Source organism: Corvus moneduloides, chromosome 1, assembly GCF_009650955.1.
Source record: "Corvus moneduloides isolate bCorMon1 chromosome 1, bCorMon1.pri, whole genome shotgun sequence".
Lineage (NCBI taxonomy): Eukaryota > Metazoa > Chordata > Aves > Passeriformes > Corvidae > Corvus > Corvus moneduloides.
The window spans coordinates 74,719,256-74,741,043 of NC_045476.1; the positions used below are offsets into that span (position 1 = coordinate 74,719,256).

At 45.1% G+C, this 21,788-nt stretch overlaps 1 protein-coding gene across 4 annotated transcripts in view; it reads left to right on the forward strand.

Annotated features, from left to right (window-relative positions):
• The first annotated feature begins 1,174 nt into the window (after window positions 1-1,174).
• The window catches only part of F13A1 (coagulation factor XIII A chain), a 62,179-nt gene continuing 41,565 nt past the window's right edge, over window positions 1,175-21,788 (forward strand). The window contains exons 1-4 of one of the 4 annotated variants that reach the window (XM_032116192.1): window positions 1,175-1,284; window positions 3,164-3,317; window positions 9,220-9,408; window positions 20,961-21,212. In XM_032116192.1, the coding sequence (XP_031972083.1) occupies window positions 3,170-3,317; window positions 9,220-9,408; window positions 20,961-21,212 (589 nt within the window). In that variant the 5' untranslated portion in view covers window positions 1,175-1,284; window positions 3,164-3,169. Of the gene's footprint in view, window positions 1,285-2,061; window positions 2,272-3,146; window positions 3,318-9,219; window positions 9,409-20,960; window positions 21,213-21,788 lie in introns of those variants that run through there. The other 3 variants (XM_032116182.1, XM_032116166.1, XM_032116173.1) reach the window with 3 other exon arrangements.

Here is a 21,788-nt window from a genome sequence, read left to right on the forward strand (position 1 = left end):
ACCTGCCATCTGGAGCTGTCATACACATGAATTTACATCTCTCCCCACGAAATAAATAAATCACAGCCTACAAAACATTACTCTCCCTGGATGCAAAGTCCCACTCCTGCCACTGCCACCAAAAATTTTGGCCTCCCTACTTTCTGCGTGGTTGGTGGCTTCTGCCGAAAGCCTCAGGGTGACGTGCCTGGGTGCGGGGAGACATCTGCAACCGCTGCCTGCTCAGGCGCGATGGCTGGAGCGGGATCTGTTCTGCTGCATCCACTCGCTCCAGTCCTCACTCTGACGGAAAGTTTTCCTCCTGGCTCTGACAGCACTGCAGCCACTTGGGGAAGCACATGACTTCCTTGGGAGAAGGTGTTTCTTATTTGTGTTGCAGGCCTCCAGCAGGCATGGCACCGAGGCAATATTTATATCAGTTTTTGTAACATCTTCGCAGCAGCTGCAATTTTGGGAACTGAAGTTCTGGCTGGAAGTGGAAGAGAGAGGCACAAAGCATAACATGCCACACAGAAATGTGGATGCAAGGGGAAAAAAAAAAGAAAAAAAAAAAGTAAAGAAAAGAAAATTGGCAACCAGCCTCCTCCCCCAGAAAGCTCATTGTGTTCCTGGGTGCCAGGGGTGCTGCTTGCTCTCCAGATGGTTACCACAGGGCCCATCTGTGAAAAAGTGAGTCAATGGCAATTGCAGCTTGGGATGCGTGTGATGGGATCAGATCTGTCCCCTCAGGGTGCTTGCACTCCTGGGGGAGCAGGGCAGGGGAAGGGGAGTGCTCCAGCCAGGTGGCTTTCTGTGCTACAAGCCAAACAGTCTTCAGCAGTCTTCTTGTACCCTTCAGCTATGAGAAAGCGTAGTGCAACACTTACGCGCAGGTAACCAGGCTGCCCCCAAAACTGCTGCAGCCCCATGCTGTGCCTTGGCAATCAGCCCTAGCAAGCTCCTTATCCCAGCTGCAGTGCCATGCTGCTCCCAGGTGCCCAGCTCGGATCTCTGACCCACACTCTGCAGGTGTCCTGACCTCTGTGGAACCACCTTGCTGTGGCTGGGAAACCCCCAGGGAGGTAGGATGGAGGTCCTGTCTTCCAGATGATTTACTTGCTGCTTCCCATTACAGGAATGTGACTCAATTCTTTCCTTTTCTGCCCCCTGGCTTGATTTCAGTGGTGTTTAGCCAGTGGAGGTTTGAGGCTCTGGTGCTATGGGGTGAGAAGACATAGCTGCCTGAAAGACGGTAGAATCCTCTTCACTGTGTCTCCTTGTTCCTTCATCTGCCCTGCAGCAGAGGTGAGTAAGTGCCCTTGGTGGGTCCCATGTATGTAAGAGGGGCTGTCCACTGCCCATGAATGTTCTCAGTAGGTGGTTTCTACCTCTGCTGCCAAACAGCAGCAGCTGGCAGAACATAGGCCTGCCTGAATTCTTCCCTGTCCATTGCCTTTTCTCCATGTAGCTCCACTGGCCTGTGGAGTTGTCTGACAGAGGAGGTGTCACACAGTCCCCAGTTACCTTAGAGCTTGGTGAAACTGAAGAAAGTTGACATGAAGTTGAAAAGCTCCCACAAGCTGCTGTCCCAGACCTGTTAGGTGATGCACATTTTATCATGGGCAAGAGCTGAAGATCATTTGACCCAAATATAGCTGTGTGGTGCAAAATACCTTCATTGTCCTGGGCAGCACAAGGTCTCTAGAAAAAGCTGGGCTGACAATGAGCTCTCCATGTTCATGTGTCCTGCAGTCCTCTGAAAGGACTGCTGTGAGGACTAAGCAAGGGAACCATCCCTGTGTCTGCCTGGGAGGACCCTTGAAAACCTGCACACGAAGCTGCATCATAGGCTCCCTGAGGCAGACACCATCAAAGTCTGGCAACATGGTAAGCATGGCTTCTTGGACTATGTCTGTCAGAAAATCCTCTCCTGTCTCCCACTTCATATGCTCTTGTGCCATAAGCACTCCTACTTTGTCTCAAAAAGAACTGCAACTTCAGTGCCCAAGTTGTTTCCTTAGCACAAACACCCTGAAATGCTCCTGGTGAGCAGAGTTGCAGTGAGACAGGCAGGGAGGGGAGGGAGGAAAAAAAAACATGCCAGCTGTGGTGGCAGATCCTCCGAGGTGGCATGGGGAGGGCTTGACAAACCTTTCAGCACTGTCCTATTGCAACAGGAAGGAGGAGGATATACAGAGGTTACTTAAAAGCCTCCAACTTTTTCCCTGCTTCCATTGCACTGCAGAAATTCTGCAAGGGAGAAGGAAAAAAAAAAGACTATCTGAAAAGAAGGTACCCTTGATAACTAAAAAACCCCTTCCTTTTAGAGCTTACTTCTATTAAATAATTTCTACATTTTCAACTGCTGTTTTCAGGGGCTTTGGGAAGAAGTTTTCCTCTCAGTCATTAATATTTTCTTAGAAGGGTGGCACGGCTTTTTTACTGCTACATGCTTACACTGAAATAGATGTGAAAGCAGTTTTGAGTAGCTCAAAAAGAAGTCTCTGATCAGCCTACATCTAAGATTTCCCTTAAGGACATTAGTGGGAGAGAAATAAGTGGATAAGTGCTTTTTTCTTTTCCTTTTTTTCCATTTACTCCCCTCTCTCTTCCCCCCTCCCCCTCTTTTTCTCAAAAGTGGATTGTCTGGGTGCATAGGGACAAAAATACAATTCTCCACTAATCATCCACAGACTGTTGTAGGCTGTAGTATTTGGCTTGATTGAAGTATGACTTATAATGCCATTTTTATTAGGGAGAGGTAGTGTGTGATGCACTTTCTGAAAATATAATCTGCTATTTTGGATTCAATAATGCTGTTATGGAGTATGAGAGAGTGAATGATTTTCCAGTTCTTTTACCTGAAACTTCCTAATGTTTTTAGTGCCTTGCTTCTCCTAGGCAAATACTTCTGTGTTAGACTTCCCTCCCCTTCTCCCACCCCCTCCTTCTTCTCTTATTCATGTGTTTTGATGAACACAAAATGCCTTCCAATCCTTAGAGAGCTGTACTTATCATTAGACTGATGTTTTCTCCCTCTCAGGTTTTATTTATGTAAGTCAAAATTGTGTGGCTCACTGACACCCCACGTTGCTTTTGGCTTCTCCCATCTTGCACGTACCATGCTAGCTCATGTTTGCTTTTTCCTTGCACTCTTTCTTTCATAGTATTACACCTTTTTTAGTACAGGATGTCTGAAACAATGAGCACTAATGAGGAGAAGAAACTTCCGTTGAACGGGAGAAGAGCCATCCCACCAAACAACTCCAATGATGAAGAAAATGAGGTCCCTGAGATGGAGGCTTTTGGATTGATACCTAGAGGATTTAATCCTAGAGGTACAGTGTACAATTAAGCCATAAATTTATTTTTACATCTTCCATACTCTTCTCAGCACAGATCTGTGAACTAAATCCAAACCACTTTTTCCTTACATCTTTCCAACTCAGTTTTTCTTGCTGCTTATGGGAAAACTTACTGAAACCACCTGTATGCATGGAAATGTTAACACGGGTTATGAGTAGGGAAAACGAGGAGTGGAGAAGCTGAGTGACCAATTTTCAGCTTGAACTGTGAGACTGGTTAAAAAAAAGGCAAGAATGGGTTTTCCCAGTTTGATCGTAATCACAGAGTTACTTTAGGAATCTGCTGGCTTCAGGCACGGCTGTGGCAGCATTGGAGTAAAGGGCCAGAAGGAGTCTGTACTCTTAATGGCCCTTCTCATTTATATGGCCTTAAACTGCCTGTGAAACTGCTGCAAAATGTTGTCTGTCAGGGAAAACTTTTGCTATAGACATTCAGCTCACTCACAAAAAATAGCATGAGACTAAAAGGAATACCCATATGATTATTTATTCTCCTGTGAAAAATGTTTCAATCATTTGACTGGGAAAACAAAACAACGTCATGGTAGAGGATAGACAAATCAAAGTTTTGTTCCCAGTGTCAGCTCTTTGGAGTCAACCAGAAATAAAAAATATGTAAGATTTGGTTAAAAGAAAACAGGATTAACTTCTGAATGACTCACTAATGAAATGATGTTAAATTTTTTGCCTATTTGAATTGAACAGCAGAACTTGTTGAACGTGGCAGCTCAGGGTAGCTGGATGTAATACTACTTAATGCTTATAGGGGAATTTTCAAGAGTTGAAGGAGTGCTTAATAAATGTGGACAAGAATTAATTACTGAATTTCACACATTGGGAAGCAGGCAAAGAGATTTTAAGCAACAAGTTGCAAAGCATTATTTCTGTAATCCTAATCATGTGCCTTAGCCACCCTCCCCACACGCCCTGCCCCACCCCCATCTTAGCACACACACATTTCTTTTAAAAGCATTTATTTTTAAAAAATGCCTGAGAAAAGCAACTGGCATGTTAAGACTGCAGAAATTTTGCTTGAACCTATTCTGACAACCCTGTAGCTCTGGGGCAAGTGTGTGTGTTTAAATTGTCAAATGCAATGCAGTGCAGGTCCTGGCTAGACACTGTTTCAAACCTGATATGCTCACCGAAACTGGAGATGTTTAAGTGTGGGATACCTTAGAAGGAATGCAGCCTGTAGCTAAAGCCCACCAGTACCAGGAGAAAGATTCCTATTGCTTTTTGATGTGCTTCACATCAGGCTCTGAATGAAGTGTGGCGCTTGTGGGTGGCAGCCTCCTGCTTTTCAGAAATGCAGTGGCAACTTAGGAATGTCGGGTCAAGTGAGTTGAGGCAGCAACCCAGCATGTCCTTATGGTGATGCTCCTGTTGAGAAAAACATCCCTTGTCCAAAGCAAGAGCTTGTGTGGACATTGGGTAAACCTGGCTATGGGACTGGTATGGCTGGAAAATAAATCTGTGTGTGACAGCAAAATTCTTTTTGTACATCTGGATCAGCTCTGCTGTGCAATTCTCTCCAATGCTTGTAGCAAAAATATGCAAGGGGTGACCTGAAGGGTCACCGGAAAGGTTCCTGAAGGGACTGCAGCAGTGTTCCTGTTTTGGTGCACATCAGCTGTGATCTAAGCCGGTGCTACCAGCTGATGTTAGTGTGGTCCCTGGACATATTGTTTGGGGTAGGACGCTTAAGTCACCTGTCAGACCACGTTAAAGGTTTATTGCCCCATGGTGCTCAGCCTGACATTCAGGAGCTGAGCTTGCCCCGGAGCACTCTCAGTGCTGTGCTTGGGGGATAAAATGAGTGTCCACGGGTAGAGCAGGAGCAGCACAGCACGACGGGGCTCTAGAGCTGTGAGCACATCCTGGCAGAGAGCTGCTTGTGACACCTTCCCCTTCTCCTGCACACCCCTACACTTCTGCTTTGTCCAGATTTTTCTGTAGTGTTTCCCAGATTTTGTTGCCATAATACACTGAAAAAAAGTGTGCAAATGCTTTTATCTCTCCTGTTACAACTGAGGTGTTTTCTAGCCTTTGGACACCTGCTATAAACATCTAAACACCTGTGTCTTCACCTGTGTCAGATCATAGTCAACACAGAGCCATCCAGGGAGTGGAAGTGAGGGCACAGGTTGTCCAGGGAGACACTGGATGTCAACTCCATGGTGATCTGTACCCTTCTCTCAGCTTCACCGACTGCAGCAACCAGCCATCAACTGGCCATAATAAGAAGTTACATACCAGGCTCACATCATTTAGATGCCTAAATTTAACTGAATTCTGCCCTTGATCTGTGCAGTGTAGGAGTCTACAGCTGAGCTAGTCACCCTCGTTTCCCTTGACAGCCAACAGAAAGAAACAGGCATTTTTAGGGTGTGATTCATTTGACCTATTTTAGCTACTACTCTCGGATGAGGTAAGACCCTGTGCTTGCCTAGCTCTCTGCTGACACCCACTTCTACTCCGCTGAATCACAGCCGGGACGAGCACGGCGGCCGCCAGGGCCGGCTGCGTCCCCAGCCCGGTCAGTGGGCTACCTGCTGCTGGAGCCGGCTCGCCTGCGGGAGGAGATACTCCTGAGGGGGACGGAGCGCTTCTTCAGCGAGAAGCCTGTGTCCCCGGGAACATCCCTGTGCCGTGTCCTGCCTCTGGCTCGTCCTGGCCAGCTCATCTCACCACAGTGTGTCGTGAGTGGGCTCGGCGGGAGGACGCAGCCCTGCCACCCCGCCCTTCTTCGCAAAGTCCGGCGACTCGCCAGGCATTCGTGCTTCCCCTGCTAGCGGAGTGATGGGCACTTCCTTTGGAAATTCACGCTAGTTTTTTTAGTAACTCAAAGCCCTTCCTCTCTGCTTGTCCGAGGAAACCTGATGTTTGAAGGCTATTCTTTTTATTTGAAAAACCGCTCAAGCTTGTGCTCATTTATTTCCCTGCAAGCATAACATTACAAAAGCTTTAAGAAATCGCACTGCTGCCTCTCGTGCAGCAAACCTTCTTGCACTGAACAACAGAACAGGCTACAGACAAACCCTCAAGTGGACCTGACTTCAAAGGAGGCCTCGATGGCCACCTGTCAGTCACAAATAGATGAGCATCGCCTGGAGCTTTCCTTTGGATCACACCCTGATGCTGGTGTTAGCACATCCCATTACCCTGCTCATGTTTTGCCCTCTGTAATTACCATTACTGTAATTAGCACAGGCTCAGCCATGGGTTATCTTCATCTGTCAAGCTTAATGTACATTTTAACACTGATACCAAAAATGAAGTATGTTTTCTGCAGATGTGTATGGCTGTGTTCTGACAGGAGCCATATAAAGTCCTGTGGTAAAATGAAGCAAATGCTGAACTGAAAGCCCCGGGTGGTTTAGCTCTGCCGTGCCTTGAAGACATGCAGAGGAAGGGTGGGTTCACTATTGCCTTTTATTGCAGAACAGGAGATGAAAATAAAACACTCAGTTCTGGTTTTATGCCTTCTTGGAAGGAGGGAGAAGCTGAGCCAATTTCTTATTGATACTTCACTTCTCACAGAACCCCAAAATACACAGCTTTTACCTGTAGTGCTTTCCGCCCAGATGGGGTTGCGACATATAAGGGGAGAGACTCTCCCCTCCCCTGCCCCTGCTTTAACCCTGTACTGGGAATTCCTGCCTCGTGTAATTGAATTGTGAATTTTGTCAGCATTTTTGAGACAGCATTGGTAAGTTTTTCAAGGAGGGAGGTGAAGACATGCCCTACTTCAGAGAGGGGCAATGAGAAGGATTTCTGAGCAAAGTGTTTCATGCAGACATCTCTGTAACTTCAGCCAGTGCTAAAGCCAGTGGGTTTTTACAGAAGTTACTCCAGAAGCTTGATGAATTGAGCAGAGAATAACAATAACATTGTCATGGGACTTTAAGCCTGACTCAGGATTGAACAGAGTATTCCAGCCTTTTTGCAGATTAGGGCTAGCAGGAGGCATATGGTTTTGCGTTCAGTTATGCAGGGCTTTTCCATGAAAGGTTCCTTATCTTTCTGTGTCCTCAGGCATATTCCTTTCCTTCTGTTTCCTAAAAGACACGGCTAGGGATCTGAGGGGTGATGCAAGCAGGAGTGGGACCTACTCCCACTACCATTACTCCCCTGTCTCCCATTAGCTGTTGCCCAGAGCCCAGGCTGGGGCAGGTAAGGGACCATGCTTCCCATCCAGGGAAGGTGCTGACTGCAGGGCTCTGCTGCTTGTCAAGAACTGACAAATTAAAACAATGTGCAGAGCTCTAGTCTGAGCTTCTCTGAAAGGGGCCGTGTTCAGCCCTCAGTGACTTGAATGTCCGACTCATTTACTGGGCACATCATTCTTGCTCACAGTGTGCTTAGCAGAAGGCCAAATTAGCCACCATCACAAGTACACACAGCTCCACCAGCTGCTGTAAATGTGCACCTCTTTTTGCCAGGCATGAGTTTGGCTCTGTCACTAAGTGTAAAATGCAGGAATTAGCTTGTTTCTAACCGTCTGCACCTGGAACAACAAGCTGAGAGCTGCCAATCTAGCTTTACTCTTCTGTCTCTCTCCTGGTAGTGACTAGTAATGGACCTGCTCCTCCTGGCAGAGGTTTCATGATTATGTGCCTAAGCATGTAGGCAAAAGAACGATATCCAGTTCCTTTTCATGTGGTTTTTCATAGTGTGAGAATACTCCCATTGTGCAGATTCATGGTGTGGTACAGTCATGTCGCTTATGGTGACTGCGAGCACCTGTGGCTATCCCAGTGCCACCCCACACTGGTCATTAGCTGAACAAACTACTTCCAGTCTGCTATAACCCTTTAGACAGCCCTAAATTGAAGGGAGCAAAGCTTTTCCTGTGCATGTTGTAGATACCTACTGCTGCTTGCCTGTAACTCTATGCTGTAATTGTATGCTGTAATGTTATATTTAGTTTTCATAAGAAGACACTAATAGCAGTGGAGGTGTACTGAGAAGCTGAGTCTAGACACATGCAGTACACCCAAACCTTATCTAATACAGGCAATCCAAGCTCTCAGCTGAGTGCAAGATCATTAACTGCCTCTCAGGCTCTTCAGCTCTCAGTACCAGTAGCATTTTGCAAGCAATGTATTTAAGTGTCACAAAGCCCTTGTGAATTTGCATTTTACAAGGTAGGGGCCTGCAAGAAGGGAGACATGATGCCCCAGCTGTCAAAGCCCCACTAATTGCTCCCGTAAACTTGTGACAGCAAGGCCCAGACTTGAGGAAAGCTGATGCCAATGGAAAGTTGGGGGCCAGACTCTCCTTGGGGACATTCACCTTCCAACACCTAACTACTCTGTCTGTGGTTGCTTTCACCATGCATTAGAAGCCTTGCAGCCTCTGTGAAAATGGCAGGTTGTTACAGCAGGGATTACTGTAACACGCATATATCAAACCAGGAGTCCCGTGGAAAAGAAGTATATATGGGCGGATTCTTGCCAGATGTTTCAGAGATCCTTATTTCTCCAGCCGCATGGCCGGGGGTCTGCTCAGGAACTCTCACAGTCACGGGACCCGAGGGTCCTTCTGCCCGTGCAGGGGAACACAAAACAACCAATGGGGAATGAGGCTGACCAGCGGCAGGGAAACCCCGTGTCTCCCCCACCAGGGCCCATCTCCCAGGGCTACATGGCAGGGGGGGAGACCCCAACAGCAGGTGGACAGAGAAGTGTCAGTCCAAAAGTCTCTGCTCAGCCAGGAGCATGTAAGCCCCACACAGGTCCAGCATGCTCTTGTTGCATGGTGTCCCTTTTCCGGAGAAGGGGAGGACATGGCCTCTAATGATGTTGATACCAATACTGACATTTCAACACACTGACTCCTTCCCCCTCTGTTCATCTATGTGTCTCTGCAGACTACCTGCGTGTTGAGGATATTTACATGTTCAAGGACCCTCATGAGATCAACAAGCAGGAGCACCACACTGACAAGTACTACAACCCCAAGCTGATAGTGCGTCGGGGACAGTCTTTCCAAATCCAGATTTACTTCAACCGGCCCTACAAGCCAGAGACGGACCGATTCTGGCTGGAGTTTTTGATGGGTGAGTGCCTGGCAAAGGTTGTGTCTTATCAGTAAAGCAATAGTCTCTCATAAACATGAACACAACAGAACTTAATGGCTGGGTCTTTTCCTGTTATGATTGATAAACCATAAAAACAGGCCTAGCCATAGGCAAGGAAGTGTTTTTCTAAACAGGGTTTGAATCCTTTCTTGAGAAAATCAGCAGAATTTTGTGTGAGAGAAGAAGGAGCAAAATGTGGGGGTTTCTGTTTCGTAAGAAGCTGTACTTTTTTGAGCTTTCAAAGTTGTATCTGGTTAATGCTGTATGGCAATGCTGACAGGTAGGTGGAACAGGAAACATCTTTTGTTACTGTTTAGGAGATGTAGGGAGGAGGAGTCTGTTGTTTGCGGTGGGAGGGGTGAGTGTATAAACTGAGATAGCAAAATACTGATTGCATAAAGAGGGGAAGTTACACAGGGTGGAAGAATCTTGCAACTTTTCAGCCTGCATTCACAAGCAACTTAGTACCAAGAGAGAAAGTTCAGTGACTGTAATTTTGGACCAGAAACAGAACTGTGAATCATTACATCACTAAGGTTGGAAAAGACCTCTAAGATAATTGAGTCTACATGTTACCCTAGCACTGCCATGTTTACCGCCAAACTATGTACCCAAGTAAGGGTTGTGATTCCATGACTTCCCTGGGCAGTCTATTCCGATGCATGACTATCCTTTCAGTGAAGAAATTTTCCTTAATATCGAATCTAAACCTCCCCTGGTACAACTTGAGACTATTTCCTCTTGTTCTATTGCTTGTTACCTGGGAGAAGAGACCAACCCTCTCCTTGCTATACCCTCCTTTCAGGCAGTTGTAGAGAGTGATGAGGTCTTCCCTGAGCCTCCTTTTCTCCAGGCTAAACACCCCCAGCTCCCTCAGCCACCCCTCATAGGACTTGTGTTCCAGACCCTTCCCCAATTCACTTGCTCTTCTCTGGACCTGCTCCAGCACCTCAATGTCTTTGTTGTAGTGAGGGCCCAGAACTGAACATGGGATTCGAGGTGTGGCCTCACCAGTGCTGAGAGACTTACTCAGGACAATTTGAGAGACTTTCTTGATTTATTGCTGAAAGAGCAAGAGAGTTTTTTGCCTCTTGCTGAGAAGTCTTCATCAGAGACCCAGGTCCTAAGGTGCCTGTGTACTCATTGAAGGTACAGGACTAGAGAAGAGCATGACCTCATAGCCTCACTAGAAAAGGAGAGAAGCAAAAGGGTTTCCTGCTATGCTCCAAAGTTGCCCCCAGCAAATACTGGTCCCTACAACGCAACTCTGGGAAACCCCCAGCTTAATCTAGATTCATTTTGGAGTTTCTGTGTTAAGACATCAGTGTTCCCCTTATAAAGTCTTTAAAGCAGGTTATAATTGGTGTTTTAATTTACTTTACTGTGAGATGCAGCTCTGAAATTTGTAATGCTGAGTCTTTTCCATCATTGAATTATGATGATGTGGCCATTTATTAGATTTGTTGCCTTCTAAAACTAGATGGGTGTTTATCTCTTAAACATATGTGCAGTGAAAATGTTACTGTCTGCACATTTTTTTTCATGGGTCTCTTCTTTCTAATTTAAATTAGGGTTGGAAGGCATGTTATGACAGTCCAGTGAATGATTGGCTGAACAGCCACGAGTGCCTTTAAAAATTTAATATGCATAAATATCATTAGTTCTTTTGGGATTTAATTAAATTCAAGATTGTTCCCTTAATCTTTATATGTTTAAAACAAACAGCTGTATCAAGAAGAAGTGGAAAATGGAACATTTGGTTTTTATTGCACTCTGTGCAGTTTGCATTTGTTTTAATCAGATATTCTATATTGGAAGAAGAAAATTAACACTTCTTTTGACATTGCACTATCTGATTAAGAGAACACATTCACTTATTTTTCTGTTGCTCTCTCCTAACACATCCATCCATGGTACCTTGAATCTCTAAGCATGGGTAAAAATACTCTCATCTTCAGCCATGGTAGGAATGGGGTTAAATACAGCCTGAGCCAGGGGATTCTCTGCAATAAACACAGCTCTGAATGATTCCTTTGGAGTTAGCCCTGAGTCTGTGGTGGAATTCCCCTCTCTGTTCCCCTCTCTGTTCTTCACTGTTGCTGTCCTTCCTGTGAAATGTGATGGGTGTCCATATGTGGTGGCTGACAATCAGCTGCAGGAAAGTGCTGCAGATACAGGATGATGTTCAATGCTATTGCCCTCCCCTGCTTTTTAAGTGTCTGCTTCTGTGAACACCACTGCCCTCTTGTTGCAAGGACTTAGCTCACAGAGATTCAGTCGGGAGGTGTTCAAGCTCCTCTTCTGGGAACTGGTCAACATTCAGCACTCTGCAAATGTTTCTCTTTGTGAACATGTGGTGAAAATGCAGTATATTTGTTCTCAGAGGCTAGCAACAGGAAGCAAAACAAAAACAGTCCACAATGGAGAAGGAAAATTCAGAAATCACATGCTTGACCCTTGCTACTTCTCCTTTTAGTATTAAGTCCAATGTTTAATGCTGAGAAGAGAAAGGAAATTTATCTTAGTTACAAAAGACAACTGCCTGCTGAATGTCTCAGTGCTGTGCTCTCAAACCTTTTGTCACAGGGAGATGTGGCCATTTTCATCCAGTTTTTTTCAGTTTGTCTTCCTGAAGAGCTGGCACTCACCTCTTGTACTCTTGTACACCTCTTGTACCTCTTGTACTGCCTGAACAGCAGAACCCAGTCCAAAGCTCTTGCCCAGGCTGCCGTGAGCAAGGGGGAGAGGCAGGCACCTCCAAGCAGAGTTTAACCCTGCTGTCTTAAAGTGGGATGAACTCTCTTCTGGATTTTTTTTCCTTCCTCTATTGAGTCTCTCTCATAGACCAGACTCTGACTTCTAGAACATCGAAGGCAGGAGAGGTGAATCCTGCCCTTTGGTACTGTCAGGCAGAAGCTATCCATAGGGAGTGGCTCAGACAACAGCCCTAGAGCAGAGGCAGCTTGAGCTCAGAGAAGCTTTTTGTACTGAAAGGAGTATACCTTCTAGGAATGTGCTGAGTTTGGGAGATTAAAATGATGGACACACAGAAATATTGGCAGGCTGTTGTAAGATGACCTTTCCAAGGAGCACTCTGTCTGCCTGAGCAGTAGATTTCAAATGGTGCAGCAGAACTGTTGAATAGAATAACCTAGATTGGAGGGGCTTCCGTAGGTCTCATCCCTAGCCCTTGGTCAAAGCAGGTCCAGCTTCTCCAGCATCTCTGCGTCTTTCCCTGCGAACAGGTTTCGAGTATCTCCAAGAGTGTGGATGTTGCCCCAAGCAATGTGGACCAGACTGTCCTGAACTGCAGAATTTTTTGAGTGGTTCAAGGTTCTGTTCTCATAAGGTACAAAGATACTCTATAGGGATGGCTGGCTTTGGCTCCCAGGGAATTCAGCTGGAGCTGGGAAAACTTGAAGTCTCCTTTTGCAGGGCTGTGCCTGCAGTGGGGGCTGTTTATACAACAGTGCCTATGAAGCTATTCAGAAGTTATTAGTTTCCAGCTCTGGGAAATTTCCCAGAGTTGACATTAATCCATCACAGAATTTTTATCCATTAAAGACTAATTTTGATCCTGAAAAATGTGACAGTTGTAATGGATTGATCATGTGGGTGTGCACAGAATTATTCTATTTCCGTTATTCCCTAAAATCTCCCTTCCCTTCTCTTTTTTTTTTCCCCCCTATTTTTTCTTCTTTTGCAACATTAAAAAGATGATTAATGAAGCAAGTAAAGCAAGTAGAGACTGCTTAATCCTTCTAATTGATAATGAATCAAGGGTACCTGGGACAAATGCTTCTTGTGTCATATGAAACTAGGTCTGTAACACTCACAGAACAATCTTTAATTATAATCTTATTTAATCCACAGTCCATTTAAATACCATTTACACAGAATTTAGAATTCATGAGTTAAATTGTATAAACAAATATATATATATATATGTAAATATATAAATACATATGTGAATATATGAATAATTCGCCCCAATCTCTTGAAAGTCACTTTTACAGATATTCTTCTGTGATGGGTCCTTATGATGGAAGTCATTCTTGCTTTAACAGACTGTTTCCTGTAGAGTCATCAGTGGTGAAACTGACTGAAATGCTAATGTGAATTATCATAATTCAGTTTTGCACATAATCCTTCATTAAATTAGGACCATAGTTGCCTGCCAAAGTATGGAACACAATGAATGTGCCAAAAAATCCACATGGAAAAATATCCACTTATAAAGAGTAATTGGATGTAATTCCAGTTCTTGTGCTGGACCTCAGCCCTGCCACAGTACCTATGGTTTGAGAGCTGCTCCATCACCACATATTTCCTTTGTTTCTGCCTTCTGCCTGGTTTTTACAAGAAGAAAGGTGAGCATCACCACTTGGGAGATACTCATTTTATTGCTCTGGGGTTGAGATGAAAGAGCCAGGAGAAGTGCGGATGCTGTGCTTACATCTAGTTCCTCACAGTGGGAATAATTTCAGTTTGTTTGGAGCCTCAGCCAACCCGGACTCCTTCACCCACCTTGATCTGTCCTGACTCCTGCCTTTGTGGTGATGGGGATATTTTGTGTTCCTCTTTGCTTTCCACAATGCAAGGCTTAGCCTGGCTGAGCACAGCTCCCACACCTGGGACAGCCAGTTTGGTGTGAGTGCTGAAAAGTTTCCACTGGCACTGCTGCACTGGTAGGAATTTCTCTGAAAAACAGATGAATGGTGAGATGAGTTTATACAGCCTTCACTCTTGCTTTTAGTAGTAGTTTCCAGTGCATGGCTGTAAATCCTTGTGGGGCTGATGAGTTTATATGTGCATCCTGACTCTAATGATGTATTTCCCCACATCCTCATAAATTGTTGTCTATTTGTGTTTTCCTTAAATGGCTTCATAAATCCATATATATTGGTCTAGCCCTAAATGTCATTATGAACGTTTTATTCATTGACGCACTTCTGGAATGACCATAAATTCCATTCCCCCAGGCTACCATCACCTTTCCACACGTGTGCATGTGTGGACACCCACGCACCTGTCCATATGCTCTCTTCAGGCTTCTATAAATCATTGGCTTCTGGCCTGAGATGAGAGGAGAGGCTTACTGCTCATTTTTCCACAGTCTTCCCAAGCCAGCTCCAGAGGGATAGTTAGAAACACATCAAAGAAGCTAAGAACATAAAGATGTTAGAGCTGATCCCGTATGGCTTATTTAGGTGACACCAAATTCCCACTTATAGTCAGAGGGATAGCTGAGTTCAACTAAATAACTAAATGTCCAGTCCAGGATACACACACCAGAATCAATGGAGCTCTTCATACTGTCCTACAGTGTCCACAGCCTTTCCCTGTTTTCACAGCAGAGTTGGGCCAGGGATGATTCCAGGGTTATTGAGGTTTTGGTGATTTTGTCGGACAGTAATTCTGCCTTAGTGGGAAGTATTTCTACCTCTGCTCTTACCTGTCCTCCTCAGCAGCTCTGGGCAGGGCAGGTTGTAGCCAACAGAGGTGCTGGAACATGAGATATCCCCCAGCACTTGGGATGGGATTGTCGAGCTGAGTTCTGACTCTGGGTAAAAGTTTCTCTTTGGAAAACTTCGGATCTTCATGTTTTAGCAGCTTTCTTGGCACTATCAAGAGAACTAACTGGTCTAGAGGACACAACATGTTGATGTGTAACAACATTGCGTGTTTATTAGATCCCTGTTTCACAAAGAACTACAAAAAATTGAGCAGAGATACAGAAACACCTCATGGTCTAAACTTGAAGTCTCATTTTGTGATAGAAAAAATAATTTATTAGCAGTGGAACATATTTTCTAGAGATTGACTCCCAACAGACAACAGACTTGTTTGCCAGCTCTTAGCAAACAACAAACCTCTCCACTTTCTGAACAAAAGCATTGGGGTATATTTTTCCTCCTCTCTGGAATTCCCAACCAGCCCCCAGAGGAGCAGAGAGGAGGGAGTCCCTCGAGGTGCTCTATAAATGCAGTATTTCATGCAAAGCAATCTTTATCATGCCAACTTTTGCACTGCTGCAGCAGCATCAAGTGGCACATAAAATCTAGCTGTATTTTTTAGTTGTTTTACTAGCTAAGGTGCGTGGCTCTGATGTGTGTTTTACAATTGTAAAGTGCTAGAAACATTCACTGCTGGGACAGAGTGGCCAGATGTTAAGTATTCATAACTGGAGCCATGAGGAAAACTTCTTTCTAGGTATTTGTGTTTACTACATCTCCAAGTTTGTATATAGCACTTCTGAAGGCAATGGAATTTGGGGGTGGAAGGAATCCCGATGAGATGCTAGAAATTAGAGACTATTGCTTTTAACAAAAAATTCTTTCTTCTTCTTACTGCTTTTGATTGCTTGGAATTTTATTAGAGCATCTCTTCTGTTTCTTTATTTTACTCTATATTCCCTGTCATGAATCCCATGTGCTAACACCCATCTCCAAGGCTGCTTGCTATCAAAAGGCTTACCTCTGCTACACTGTACAGCCACTGTACTGGTGGCTTCCAGATCAAGCTTATTTATCAACATGTCACAATTATTATACTTCCATGTATGGCATTGAAATAGGTTCTTTACCCTTTATATGAAAGAGTGTATCTAGATAAAACAAATGAACCTATCGGAAAATTGTTAATTACTCTGTGTAATATGTATTCCAAAGGGAAACAGATTATTTGACTCCTTGAAAAGCCAATCTTCCAAGGAGGGTTCCTAAGAGACAAAGACTACTGAGAGATAACTTTGTTCACCTCCCTCTCTTCTGAGGTATCCCACTTCCATCAGGAAGGAAATGTCCTGTAAAGCTCACTAAATCTCTAGTCTCTGTGCTACCAAACTTTCCCTCCTCACTGCTGGAAATAAAGCTCAGTTGTGTAGGACCTATCCAAGAGCACCTGCTGGTCCCTCCACTGTCTGTGCCAACAGCACAGCACTAACTCAGCTATGGCATTTATGAGCTGTTTAATGCACACACACAGCAATGTGCATGTCCACTGGGGATCAAGGGCACAGCTAAACTAAACTAAATGTAGTCAGGAGCTTCCAGGCACTGGGCAGAGAAGGCAAAGGAGGAGAATAGTCTGAGCAAGCCCTGGGTCCTGTTAGTCACTCGCAGGGAACAGCAGCAGAATTGGATAACTGGAGGAGGAGTGCTTGTGTTTTGGCAGCTGAAGCCACTGTACCTATCTCTCACCCTCTCTCTATGTCTGTAAACCCCTCTCTGGTGTGGCAGTTTTACCCAGAATTTAATACAGCTTGCTTCCGTGCCTCATGGGCCCAGAGCTGACATGCTAGGGAGATAAGGCGTATATGGAAAATAACTCACTTTGAATGCATGTGTGTGGCCCCCACCCTGTGTTTTAGATTGCTCATTATTTTGCTGCTACATAAATAGATTTTGGCAAGCTTTGACAAACACTGGACTTTGCTCTTTGCCCCTGTAAAGAGTCTATGAGTGACAGGAAACATCCCATGCATTCCCACATCCACACACACTTCAGTCATGGCACCTTTTGCCATGTAGATCTTCACTCATGTTTTTTTATTTATTTTATGACTGCCTTTAATAGCAACATCAGCTACTTTACTCCTCTTTTCCTGAGTACCTGGAAATACCAAGAAGTGTAAAGTTGAGCTCAGCTGCAACTGAAGTGAGAAGGAGCTTTAGAACCCCAGCTTAATTAGCTATGGAAACCAAGGTAGAACAAGAAAGGATAAGAAAGAAGTATCAAAGGATTGCAGACCCGTGTACTGTGCATCAGAGGAAATAGATTTGTTTGTGCCATTAAAAGTTCTGTACAAGGGAGGTTTCTGTAAAAAGTAATGTCTTCTGGCAGTGTTGTGGCTCAGGACCTAGCACTGAAATGCAGAGGGTTGGAGGCCCAAGAAAGGGGGTCACTGTGAGTTCTCTCCTGTCCTCTCCTGCTTCAAAGGCAGGACAGTCAGCAGCTTCCATTCAGTACATTATATCTTCGAAGGAGCCTATGAGAAATTCACCCAGTGCAGGAATCTCCAGACTTTCTGAGCTCACAGGCTGGATTTTCCCATTTCCATGTGCTGTTAGAGTGAGCAGACAGGGACATCCCAACAGCATGGTGACACGCAAAGACTTTGTCTGCCACAGAGCAATTGGCTGTGAAATGTCCTCGTGCAAGGGCCAGGGCCTCCTACACCCAAAGCAAACGTGAGCATTGGGGAGTGAGGCAATCACAAAGAACTGGCTGTGGAGCATGGTTCAGGTTGCCAACTCCTGGAGCAAATCAGAGCTGGAGAGATCTGAGCCAGCTGATGCTACTGGCATAATGTCAGCACCCTCCTGTCAGCATAAAAAGGGTTTATCTTGTCTACATGTCCTGGTCCTGACATGCACTCAAACTGCCTACTCCCTCTCCGTGGGTTGGGTTAGCACCAGAGACCCTTCAGAGAGTGCTCTGCCAGGCATTCACAGGCTTTTGGTAATGAGTCTTTGAATAGTATTGAATCTTCTTCCTTAGAGACTAAGCCAGAGAATGAAATCATCACTGTTATTCCTTCTGAGAAAGGGCCAACATTACAGATATCCCAACTATGAGCCAAAGTTGGCTCTACTTTTCCCCTGCAGCCAGAAATGTGTGCTCAAGATGTAGGTAAAGGTCAAAAGGCCAAGCCATCCTGATAGGACTTCCCTGCAAAGTTGATAAACATGGTACTGAGCCTATGTAAGAATTATTTTGCCAGCAAACTTAGCATGCAATGCCAAAGTTACTCAGCTTTACAGCGCTCTAATATCAAGACAACAGATGTGTGTATATGAGACTAGTGTGGCTGATGCTGTCAGATGTCTAGATGTGTGTTTACAATGCAGCTCCACAAGCTCCTAACAGAAGTAACAATACCCTTACTCTTTCTTTTACAACCCTTTTTCTCCCATTTGCATTTTGTTTTGCTTGGTTTCTGGTTTGGTTTGGTTTTGTTTCAGAAGGTTAGGGAACCTGTCCCGTCTTCAAAGAAAACATTGGAAATTGCTCACTATGCTCTTGAAGGCTCTGCCTATCTTCCCAAACTTCCTTGTGGGTTCAGGATTTATGTAACCATTAGCAAGCACCAAATCATGATCGTCTGTAAGGACCAAAAAATGTTCTCTTGCATTTACTATTTATAACACCTGAGAAGTATCCTGGCTTCTAGGATATCCCTCCCTGGCAAATCTGCTGTATCTGCAGGGATGCAGGCATTGCCCCAGAGCACCTTCTCCTCATGGGTGAGCAAGCTAATGCCGTGACCTCTTACTCTGTGGGACCAGCTGTGTGAGGCTCTGGGCTGAAGGGACCTTGCACACTCCTCAACAGCAACTACATCTGCTCCTTGTCAAGCAAAAGGTATATTAGGGTGTCTTGTGGCTTTGCTTGTTTGGAAGGGAAAATGGGGTTTTGAGTTTTCAGAAAAAGTAAGAATACCAGAGGCTTGGTACTTCGCCAAACCTGCTTATGAGGTGCCAGTGGCAGTGGTCCCATAAGGACATCTTGAAACGTTTTCATGGCCGCTTTGAGATTCTATCTGGTTCCTGTAGGCAGATTTTCTGGGAAGTAATTCTGCAGTCTCCCCATGTACACGTGGCATACACAGACATGGCAGTGCAAAGTCACTGCCAGAGCACAGCTTCTCCTGTCCCCAATAGGCTCCTACACCGACATGCAGCTTCCAGCAAAGACAAGGATGTCAGTTCCTAACCATGTTAAAATAGTAATCTCTTCCCCCTCCCACCTTTCTGAAAGAGGTACGGGAGGTATTTTTAAAAGTAACACTTGTTAACAGTTTTCAAGGATATCAGTTCAACTACTTGGTTTGTTCTGCTGCTTTGTTTGCGCGGACAGCTTTTTTTAGAAAAAGATGATGTCAAAACTAGAAGCAAAATATCAACTGTAGAGGCAAGCTGGGTCATACACAGTTGCACTACAAAGAACAAGAATGTGTTCAGCTACCAGATCTGTTACCTCTATAGGCTCTTCTCTCTACACTGGCTTTCTTTTGATGGTTTATATTTGAAGTGGCCAGTGCTCTATCTTCTAGTGTTTTCTATTGATTTTGCTCTCTTATTCTAGTCCTTTATTCTTCTGTAGGGCTTTTCCTTCCATTGTGTTCCTCACTGATCTGAATGAGTTTCATGGGTTACAGCATCCCTGGCCTGCAGGGCAAAATGGGCTATTTATGTGCACTGAATATCTGCAAAATGGAAATTCATGTGCTCAGAATAATCTCTTGGATGAAGCACAGTAGCCCCAGATTTCTCAGAAACACAAATGTCGTGGCAGCTTGCAAGCTTCAGATTTAAAGCTGGAGTTGTTCTTTCCCAACATGTAGCAGTGTTCAGATCTGGGATTATCTTTACATCAGCTGTATAAAAATAAGCAAGCAAGAAAATCAACGCCCTTATGAGTTTAATTTTGAAGTTCTTAAATAGTAGGAATGAAAAATATAGAAGTCTGTCCCTCTGTCTGCCATCATTGCTTTTCATTACCCTATTTTTGAATGAGTCTGACTTTCAGCCTAAAATATGAAATGAAGAGTAGATTTGAGAATGAGATAAGGAACGCATCCTTCTCACAAGTGTCTCTTCTGTATATGCTTCTGGTTGGCTTCCAGATTTAGTTTGGCTCTACCTCAGTCTCAAGGGGTGGAGCTTCACACAACTTTGAATCCTGGCAGTGTACATGTTTACATGTAGCCTATCCGTCTAGCTGCTTTTAGAGCTGGCAGAGTAAAATAAGCTCCTCTTGGGTGTGATTTGTCTTACTGTGAGGCAGAATCTCACGTGCAGTACTTTGGAGGTGTGTCATACTTTGGGACCCATTTCTGGCAGAGAAAGTCTGGTGATTCAGCCCCAGTGTGGTGGTTTATATTCTATAGCGTCCAGAGTTGGCTGCCATTAAGTCCCTGATGCTCGGGGGGAACCGAGCACTGGGTATCTGCAGGTGGACTCTCTTTGTGTTTCCTCCATCTGTGTGGACTTCAGGAAAGAACGCTTGATCTCTGCTTGGCAGTGCAGTAGTGCAGAGAAGAACAGGGTTCTGCTCTGCTAAAGAGCTCCAAAGCTGATGTCTGTGCCCTAGACGGCACTTGTGTGCTAGTGACAAGGGTGGTGGGTGCATCTGAACTGGGGAAAGGGCTCTTACCTAAACTCCTAAACTTACCAACCATCTAGCTGGTGTTGTTGACACCAAGGCAAGGAGCAAGCTGGAGTGCAGCTTGCTGCACTAGGATAAACAGTGGTGGCTCATGCTGGCAGGGCTATGCTCCTGGCAGTGCTCAAGCCAGTGAGACTGAAGCTTGCTGGAGTGAAATGGGTGGAGGTGTGGACACAGGCTGCCTGTGGGGAGCTGTTGCAGGTATTTGTGTAGCTGTGCTGTCAAGTGACCAGGCCCTGTGCAGGGAAATGAGAGAGGTAGGTGATTTTTGCCCACTAAAACCTGCCTCCTCCATTGAAAATAAGACAAAGGGACAGAGGACTCCAAGGAAATTTAAAAACTGTCACTTCTCTCTCCAGGTCGCTACCCACAGCAAAACAAAGGCACCTACATCCCAATCCTAGTAGGCAATGTGCTGAAACCTGGTCAGTGGGGAGCCAAGATTATCCACAGGGAAAACAACTCCATTCGGCTGTCCATCATGTCCTCTCCCACCTGCATCATTGGGAAGTTTCGCCTGTATGTTGCTGTCTTGACTCCCTTTGGCATCCTTCGGACACGCAGGAATTCAGCAACTGACACATACATCCTGTTCAATCCCTGGTGCCAGAGTAAGTACCTGGTCAAAGGCTTACACTTTCTGCTGCTGGGCTCATCAGAGGATTGGTCCAGGAAGGGAAGCTTGGTACCGAGGAGGTTGGAGACATGTCAGTTTGGATCTGGAAAATTTACAGTAATTCTGCCAAAAGTCAAGTCTTTCAGGCTGGGGACTAGCCCTGTGTGAGCAGGACTTCATGCTGGAAACCAGTGCCTGTGTTTTATCTAAACTGCAGTTTTATGAGGCCAAGCCTGTGTTTGCTGGCTCAGGCTCCATTTCTCATAGTAAACATACCGCAAGGCTTTACTCTGACTTGAACAGGCAACAGTGAGAGTCTCCAGTGTGCCTGTATGTGCCTTGAACAAGTCAATACAGGCACATTTTTTCCAGCATTTGGGGTGGGACAGGATGTGGTGGCCTCACATACTCTTGACTTATGTCTCGAATTGCCATGTTGGGGATTGAACATCTGCTGTCAAAATCTTGCAGGAATTCAGGGGGAGCTGCTGCCCCTGCACAGGTTGGGTGGAGCCAACTTGCTCAACCAGTGGCATCCCTGGTGGTGCCTTCCTGCTGCTACATGACATTT